Here is a 9,825-nt window from a genome sequence, read left to right as displayed (position 1 = left end):
AGAGGATACAGGTGCTGGACTGGCCTGCCTGCAGTCCCGACCTGTCTCCAATAGAGAATGTGTGGCTGTGGAGGAAGAGGATACAGGTGCTGGACTGGCCTGCCTGCAGTCCCGACCTGTCTCCAATAGAGAATGTGTGGCTGCGGAGGAAGAGGATACAGGTGCTGGACTGGCCTGCCTGCAGTCCCGACCTGTCTCCAATAGAGATTGTGTGGCTGTGGAGGAAGAGGATACAGGTGCTAGACTGGCCTGCCTGCAGTCCCGACCTGTCTCCAATAGAGAATGTGTGGCTGCGGAGGAAGAGGAGACTGGTGCTACACTGGCCTGCCTGCAGTCCTGACCTGTCTCCAATAGAGAATGTGTGGCTGCGGAGGAAGAGGATACAGGTGCTGGACTGGCCTGCCTGCAGTCCTGACCTGTCTCCAAAAGAGAATGTGTGGCTGCGGAGGAAGAGAATACAGGTGCTGGACTGGCCTGCCTGCAGTCCTGACCTGTCTCCAATAGAGATTGTGTGGCTGTGGAGGAAGAGGATACAGGTGCTAGACTGGCCTGCCTGTAGTCCTGACCTGTCTCCAAAAGAGAATGTGTGGCTGCGGAGGAAGAGAATACAGGTGCTGGACTGGCCTGCCTGCAGTCCTGACCTGTCTCCAATAGAGATTGTGTGGCTGTGGAGGAAGAGGATACAGGTGCTAGACTGGCCTGCCTGCAGTCCTGACCTGTCTCCAATAGAGAATGTGTGGCTGCGGAGGAAGAGGATACAGGTGCTAGACTGGCCTGCCTGCAGTCCCGACCTGTCTCCAATAGAGAATGTGTGGCTGCGGAGGAAGAGGATACAGGTGCTGGACTGGCCTGCCTGCAGTCCCGACCTGTCTCCAATAGAGATTGTGTGGCTGTGGAGGAAGAGGATACAGGTGCTAGACTGGCCTGCCTGCAGTCCTGACCTGTCTCCAATAGAGAATGTGTGGCTGCGGAGGAAGAGGATACAGGTGCTGGACTGGCCTGCCTGCAGTCCTGACCTGTCTCCAAAAGAGAATGTGTGGCTGCGGAGGAAGAGGATACAGGTGCTAGACTGGCCTGCCTGCAGTCCCGACCTGTCTCCAATAGAGAATGTGTGGCTGCGGAGGAAGAGGAGACTGGTGCTACACTGGCCTGCCTGCAGTCCTGACCTGTCTCCAATAGAGAATGTGTGGCTGCGGAGGAAGAGGATACAGGTGCTGGACTGGCCTGCCTGCAGTCCTGACCTGTCTCCAAAAGAGAATGTGTGGCTGCGGAGGAAGAGAATACAGGTGCTGGACTGGCCTGCCTGCAGTCCTGACCTGTCTCCAATAGAGATTGTGTGGCTGTGGAGGAAGAGGATACAGGTGCTAGACTGGCCTGCCTGCAGTCCCGACCTGTCTCCAATAGAGAATGTGTGGCGTTTTCTGAAGTGCAAAATGCGACAATGAAGACCCCGTACTGATGCCCATCATAAGACTTGTTTTGCAGTAAGAATGGGACTGAATGACACCTGAAACGGTTCATCACTCTGTGTCTTCAGTCCCTGAATGTCTGTTAAGTGAAAAGGAACATTACAAAGTGGTAAATGCTTTACTGTTACAACTTCTTTGAAATGTGTGGCAAGAACCAGAATTGGAATAAAAAAAAAATACATATTTAAATCATGATGAACACATTTAATATATTCCTAATCACCTGTTAATCAAACAATAGCCTCTTTCACACAGTGATACTGGTAAATATCTGGAAAACTTCCGGAACAACTTTACCGGTAGATTCAGAAAAGCGCTGTTCACACAGGCGAGGACGTTATGGAGTTTTTCCAGAAAAGAGCATTCACACATCCACTCCAAAACAGCGGTAATGTGTATGTGTAATGTTCTGTATGTGTGAAGGGGCTAATGGTACAATGTTTATTTGTGTGTGTGTGTGTGTGTGTGTGTGTGTGTGTGTGTGTGTGTGTGTGTGTGTGTGTCCTGTCCCTTTAAGAAGCAGTTGACTGTGCAGTGTGTGTGCGCTGCAGTGTTGTGTGCTGCACGAGATGAAGAGCGTGTGTGCTTCTCACATCAGCACACACTTCAGGAGATCTGTCTAAACACAGCAGCTCATAAAGAGTGTCTGCTGTAAACACTGAGCTGTCAGAGTCGCTCTCGTCCAGCTTTATCAGGAGAACTGCACAAACACACGCAGACCAAACCACAAAAACACCACCAGACGATCACACACAACTCCACAATCAGATCACACGAGAAAAGAAACCCTCGCTCTGACCACACTGAATGATGACAGACATTTCTGAGGATTTGAACCGGGTTATTTCTACTTATTCTCATTTGTGTTGTTTTAATTTATTCCAGATCTGTTAAATCCTTTACTTGAAGGGGTGTTCATTCATTTTTTACTTGTTTGTTTATTTAACAGGGACACTACACTTGACATTAAATACGTTAACATGGACACCGATACTCTGATTTTACTTCGATGAAGACATTACTCTGATTCAGGGTGCTTTCACACTTGGTTCAGATGCCTGGCCAGTACCCAAGTTCAATTGTCCCCCCTTGCCACCTTCTCGGCTGGTTTGCATTCACACTGTCTGTTTTCCTTCTGAACCCCAATACGCTTGCATCATCGAGCTGCTGTTGTGTGTACGGCTGCTGTTAGGTGATGGACACGAAAGCAAAGCGCCAAAATGGAAAGACGTCTGCACATCGCGGTCATTCTGCTTTTACTGAACCGTTTGGTTTTGGACATACAGATAGCAACTCGCGTCCATCTGCCGCAAAAACATTATAAATCAAAATGAGCGAGTTTGAGTCACTTGTACATCCAGGAAGTGTTCAGAAAAAACAAAACACCAGCGAAGAAACTCGACACAGAGACACATTTACACCTCACTGCCAACTAGCGTTTCAGAAGTGTTAATGCCAACCCAAGCTCATTCTGGAAACGTAGCCCCGTGGACGTTTCTGGAGACCAAGATTTACGTGGCCGGAGGTACGTAAAGGCCGCGTTTGGTTTTTTTTGAGCGAACACCGCGGGGCGGTGTGGAGCCGCTCCGCCCCTCCTTTTCGCGCTCGCCGGCCGACAGCTCGCCTCCGAGTGGAGGGCTTTCCCGACGCAATCAGTTTGTCCGCCTAGCTCACAGCGTTGCATCAGCGGAGCGGAGGCCCCGGAGGAGGAGGAGGAGCCGGAGCCGGCCGCGGTGGACGACGACCGGGATCGAGTCCGGGGAACGGCGGGTTCCGGAAATCAGGTAAGACGAAAAACGGAAAATAAGGGCGAGAACGCGGCGGGATCCGAAAACGCGGTCGAAATCGAAGACGGGGGCTTTTGCTTTTTTTTTTTTTTTCGATTCCGGCGGCTATTCGTGCGAGAACAGCCCGGGCGCGAACGCCGCGCGCTCCCGAGAGGCGCCCGCCCGAGACGCGACAAAGCGCTGGAATATGTACCGCCCGGGACGTAAATCGCGGTCCGCAGAAACGTCCGCGGGGCTACGTTTCCATAATGAGCCCGGGTTGGTTAATGCAGACCAACAGAGACAGCAGCAGAAGTATAAATGCACAGCTACGCAGGTTGCATGCGCCGTGGGTTACGCCGGTCACTTAGTGCAGAACTATAAACCAAGCTAAAGAGTCCACCATGCAAACAGCGATTTTTGATCAATTTAATCTGATTAAGGTCATAACAGAACTAATCAGAAATGGAATTAAGACATGTGGAGTATGCCGATTATGGTGGCATTATTGAAGTGCAGCACAGACTATTAAAACCACAATCGAACTATCACCATCGACAGGATATTTTACTGTTTACTGTTATATGTTTCTGTTTGACACTATTCTCTGCACCTCTTGAGTGGGTGAAGGACCTCAGACTCCTGCATCATGAGACGCGGAGGTTTTTTCCCTATACAGCGTGCAGCATCACACTGAGTAAATCTTATGAATATTTTTTTGCATTTTAAATGGCATAACTGAGCCAATGACACTTAACAGTTGTTATAAGCATGCACAAAGTTTTGTTCACATTCATGACGTGATTATAAAGCTCAGGTAGTTTGAACAAGTAGCAAGCCTCATTATTTTGTGCTCAGCACTTACAGTTTTCGTCCTGCGCGATGCACTGCAGTGGGATCCCGAAGAAAGACGTGTAGCTGTCGTTATACCACACCAGCAGCTCCGTTCCTCGAGGAATATCAGTGCAGGCGCGGTAAAATATACACGACCTGAAACACACATTTACCACAGTCAGAGCAGGGCATTCATGAACAAAACCAATCCAAAATCAAATCGAAAGTGCTTCAGGTGTAATGAATGTGTGGGTGCTCTATGGATAAGAGATTCACAAAGATTAATTTTATTTATTTATTTATTTATTTGACATGGACATCACAATTACACTGGACAACCAAATGCATTTGTTTAAGTGTTTTAGCAAACTGCTCAAAGTATTAGTGAAAAGTAGAGCTTTCAAAAGTAGTGAGTATTACGCTGTTAAAAGTTGATGCATTTACAGGATATTTGTATATGTGTGTGTAAACGTGACATTCTGTAGTGCATTTAGTTATTGCCCAGCAGACACACAATGTCATAAGATGCTAATATTAGGTTAGACTTTTGTGATGTCAGGTGACCAAAATTCAATGTCTAGTCAGCGTCTAAGAACAACATTATTTTGATGTCCAATAATGACAGCAAATGACGTTGATATTTGGTTGATTTTAAGTTGTTAGAAAGTGACCAAAATCCAATGTCTAGCCAACATCTTAAACCAGCGTCATATTGACGTCACATACTGACATTTATTCATCTGTTATGGCAACCAAAATCCAACGTCTGATAGACGTCATAGTGGTAACGTCCACACAACGTTACAAACAAACGTTACATAAACAAACTAATCAAGTCCAAGGCTTTCGAAAAATAAGTGAAAAGGCCTTTATTAACAAGGCTATTGTTTAAAAAAAAATGCACCTACACGTTTCAGCTATTGTGCATTGATAGTGTGTGTAATAATATAAAGCATTATGCTTTACATTATTATGAGCTATTCCAACACAATCTCACGGCAATTCGTAACTTTTTGATTTAGTGTCTAATTCGTATGAATTCGTACGATCTAATGTGTACAATTTAGTACGATTTGCTCATCCCCCAATGACGGTTGGGTTTAGGGGTGTGGTTAAATGCCACGCCTCTTTTTTAAATTGTACAATTTCGTATGAATGAATTCGTACGAATTTGCCACTAAACTGGCAAAACGGAAAATACTTATGTTTTCTCGTGAGATCAGGCTGGCTATCCGCTAAAGGTCTGAACCGTTTCCTTGCTAAAATAATTTTTATTTGCATTTTACAAATGATCTGTATCGACGATGCTTAAGTACTTGAACATTTATAAATTTTCACTGAAAAGAAAAAAACATCTATTTTATTAAAAAGCTGAAAGAGTTTTCATGTAAAGGTCACAATGGGAAGCTCGCTGCAACGCATTTCTCATATGCGATGTGTTCTCGCGGTTCGAGTTTATTCTTCCAAGATAACCCGCAAGATCAACCAGTCACCACATGAGCGCAAACCCGTGCACTGACACAGCCTTTGCTCCATTGCCCACCTCATTATATACAGTTGAAGTCAGAATTATTAGCCCCCCACCCACTCTGAATTATTTGCCTTCCTGTTTATTTTTTCCCCAGTTTCTGTTTAACAGAGAGCAGATTTCTTCAGCACATCTCTAATCATAACAGTGTTAATAACTCATCTCTAATAACTGATTTATTTTCTCTTTGTCATGATGACAGTAAATAATATTAGACTAGATATTCTTCAAGACACTTCTATACAGCTTAAAATCACATTTAAAGGCTTCACTAGGGTAATTACAACCCGGGCTCATTCTGGAAACGTAGCCCCGCGGACGTTTCTGCGGACCACGATTTACGTCCCGGGAGGTACGTATTCGAGCGTTTTTTGTTTTCGCGGATCCGCGAGAGGCCGCTGTGCGCGCTTTTTCGCGTCTCGGGCGGGCGCCTCTCGGGAGCGCGCGGCGTTCGCGCCCGCGCCGTTCTCGCGCGAAAAGCCGCTGGATCAGAAAAAAAAAAAAAAGCAAAAGCCCTCGTCTTCGATTTCGACCGCGTTTTCGGATCCCGCAGCGTTCTCGCCCTTATTTTTCGGATTCCGTTGTGATTTCCAGAACCTGCTGTTCCCCGGACTTGATCCCGGTCGTCGTCCACCACGGCCGGCTCCGGCTCCTCCTCCGTGGCCTCCGCTCCGCCGACGCAACGCTGTGAGCTAAGCGGACAAACTGATTGCATCGGGAAAGCCCTACACTCGGAGGTGAGCCGTCGGCCAGCGAGCGCAAAGAGGAGGGGCGGATCGGCGCCACACCGCCCCGCAGCGTTCGCTCGAAAAAACCAAACGCAGCCTTTACGTACCTCCGGCCACGTAAATCGCTGTCTCCAGAAACGTCCGCGGGGCTACGTTTCCAGAATGAGCTTGGGTTGGGTAATTAGGGTAACTAGGCAGGTTAGGGTAATTAGGCAAGTTACTGCATAATGAGGGTGTCATGTTCACTAGCGATCTATCCACCAGAGGTTGCTGATAAACACTCACACTCAAACAAACTACAAATCCGCCAGTTCATGGACTACAACTTCATACATGCACTCCATTCACACACATGTTCTAGATCCTGACTGATTGCATACACACAGCTGATGCTGCTCAAGTACTGATTACACACACACATATATACAGCTCGACACTCCTTGCTGTGTCTTGTTAACTGTAGTGACATTTCAAAGCGTTATCCTTGTCTTGTTTTTCCGCATTTTGACCTTAGCCTTGTTTGCCTTTTTGTCCATGTCTGCCGCCTGCCTTCGACCATCTGCCCGCCTTTTGACTACGACTCTGGATTGCCCTCATACATCTGTTTGCTCCTCTGTTGACCATCGCTTGCCTGACCATTCTAACAAACCTGCATGTGGATCCTCACCTCTGTTGTCAGTGTCACACCCCGGGTTCTGTAGACTTTTGAAAAAATATATAGCTTAAGGGGACTAATAATATTGACCTTAAAATAGTGTTTAAAAAATTTAAACTGCTTTTATCCAAGCCAAAATAAAACAAATAAGACTTTCTCCAGAAGAACAAATATTATCAGAATTCCTGAATCTGTTAGACATCATGGTATGGGGGGCGAATAATTCTGACTTCAACTGTATACCTGATTTATTTTGGAAATTTGTACCGCGAAAATGAAACCAATCTAACGCTGTTATTCTGTTGTAGAAAACAGGAAAAATAACGACACATAACAAAAAACAAAAAGAGAAAAGCACAAAATCATTCTTAACATCACTTTTAAGAGCTAATGATGATGTTAAAGACATAATAGTAGCACATTTATTGAAACTAGGCAATCACAGATGAATAAATGTCTTTTAGTTGTATGAAATATTTACATTTTTCCTGGTTTTACAGACCCGTCTTTATTTGAACGCAATAGTGTCTGGCATGCTTTGCACAATGGAGACATGTTTATAAAAGTTATTTCCAAACTGAATTATTCTAATATAAGCTCTTCAGATCAAAAATTTAATTCTATAAGACACTAATTATTTTATTTTCAAAAACCCCCAAGGAGACTGAAGGAATAATACAGTTTGTGTTTAGGTGTTGACCCAGTATTTGTTGCTTCCCTGTGTCTTATATGTTTTTAATATTCATATTTTGTATGTTTCCTTATTGATTTAATTATTTATGGAGTGGGTTTTGCATTGTATAATGTTACTTGTTTTTTTCGGAGTTTTTAATGAATTCTGAATGTATATTTTATTGCTTATATTTTACTTTATTAGTAACGCCTTTTCGCTTTTGGCTAAATATTATTGAATGTTTTTTGCTTTTGGAATTTATTAATAAACTTAGTAACACTTTACAATAAAGTTCATTAGTTAATGCATTTACTAACATGAACAACACTTGTACAGCATTTATTAATCATAACTGAACATTTACTAATGCATTATTAACATTCAAGTCCATGCTTAACATTAGTTAATGCACCGTGAGTTGACATGAACTCACAATGATCTACTGTATTTTCATTAACTAACGTTAACTAACATGAACAAATACTGTAGTAAATGTATTGTTCATTGTTTGTTCATGTTAGTAAATGCATTAATTAACATTAACTAATGAACCTTATTGTAAAGCGTGACCATAATCTTTAGTTATGGAATCTTCCATTTGTTTGCTAAATTAATAATTAAATACTCCAGATAGATGCAACGTAGGAATCATTGCTCTATTTATTGAAGATTGTTTAATCCTTCATTTGTGATGCTGCCAGTTGATAAAAACAGTGCTGTTTTAAAACATCCAAATCATTCAGACAGTTAAGTAGAAGAAATCAGGATTTTTCCTAAGAAGCTTTTGTGTTAATGTTGATCAGACCTTTTCATCCTCCAGACGCCTGACATGTGGAGTTCCGCAAGGGTCTATTCTTGGACCTATTTTATTTATATATATATATATATATATATATATATATATATATATATATATATATATATATATATATATATATAATTTTTTTAAATATATATATATATATTTACCTTTAGGATCTATTTTTCGTAAATATGGGGTGGCTTTTCATTTTTATGCTGACGACACTCAGATTTATGTCCTTTTTAAAAGTAGTGATAAAAATGGCCTTGACTCCCTTATGAGATGTCTAGCCGGGGTTAAGACCGGGCTTTCTTCAAATTTTAAAAATTTCAATAAAGAAAAAACTGAGCTGTTCTGGTTTGGTGATCCTAACCCTCTGCATTTATTAGGTTTTGGTGAGCTTTCCACTTATCAAAAACCTGTTGTTAGAAACCTTGGGTTTGATTTCGACAGTGACCTGAAATTTAACAAACAAGTAAATTCAGTTGTTAAATTCAGTTTTTACCATCTACGACTCGTAGCAAAAGTGAAGTCATTTCTCTCTTTTAATGATCTTAAGTAGGTGATCCATGCTTTTATTTTGGGAAGACTTGACTACTGCAATTCTCTATATGTGTGTATTAGTCAAAATGTCCTGAATAGATTGCGATTAGTACAAAATGCAGCTGCGAGACTTCAGACAGGGACTCGCAAGTATGAGCACATATCTCCAGTTCTCTCCTCTCTGGGCTGGCTGCCTGTTAGGTCACGGATTGATTTAAAACGATTAATTTTTGCTTTTAAATCCTTAAATGATCTGGCACCACCGTACTTATCAGACCTGCAACATGTGTATAACCCTGGTAGGGCACTGAGGTCTTCTGATCAGTTTATTCTGATCCCGGTGGTCCCGGTGTAAGCGAAGTGGGGATCACGCTTTTGCTGTTATCGCCCTAAAACTCTGGAACGGGCTTCCACCCCACATCAGACACGCTCCAACTCTATCTGGTCTTAAAAAGCGTTTGAAACCATCTTTGTCCTCTAGCATTTGAGCCGTTTTAATGTTGAGGGGTTTGCCTTATGTTTTAATTGTTATCTATGTGATGTAGGTTTTGCTTTGTTTAGTATTGATTGTGTTCAGCACTTTGGGCAACGTTGTGTTGTAAAAATGTGCTGTATAAATAAACTAACTAACTAACTAACTAGGATTTACTTTTCTGTTTCATTGATTATATTTTATAAGCAATAAAATAATTGTAGGCCAGTTTGCAATGGCAATACTCCACTATTTAGAGCAAGGTAGAAGCCCAAAGCTATTCTGCTTAGGGCCCCCAAATGTACAGGACAGGCCCTTCTTGCCTAATTAACCTAATTACCCTAGTGAAGCCTTT

The 9,825-nt window shown here is 43.0% G+C and overlaps 1 protein-coding gene across 3 annotated transcripts in view; it reads right to left on the bottom strand.

Moving 5' to 3' along the window:
- The window catches only part of prdm6 (PR domain containing 6), a 68,258-nt gene that overhangs the window by 26,045 nt on the left and 32,388 nt on the right, over positions 1-9,825 (bottom strand). For all 3 annotated transcript variants that reach the window (XM_087264130.1, XM_087264128.1, XM_087264129.1), the window contains exon 5: positions 4,101-4,225. In XM_087264130.1, the coding sequence (XP_087120256.1) occupies positions 4,101-4,225 (125 nt within the window). The remainder of the gene's footprint in view (positions 1-4,100; positions 4,226-9,825) is intronic.

Source organism: Danio rerio, chromosome 8, assembly GCF_052040795.2.
Source record: "Danio rerio strain M-AB ecotype USA chromosome 8, GRCz13ab, whole genome shotgun sequence".
NCBI classification, from domain to species: Eukaryota; Metazoa; Chordata; class Actinopteri; order Cypriniformes; family Danionidae; genus Danio; species Danio rerio.
Note: the sequence above shows the minus strand (reverse complement) of the source record. Positions and strands in the feature narration are given on the sequence as shown.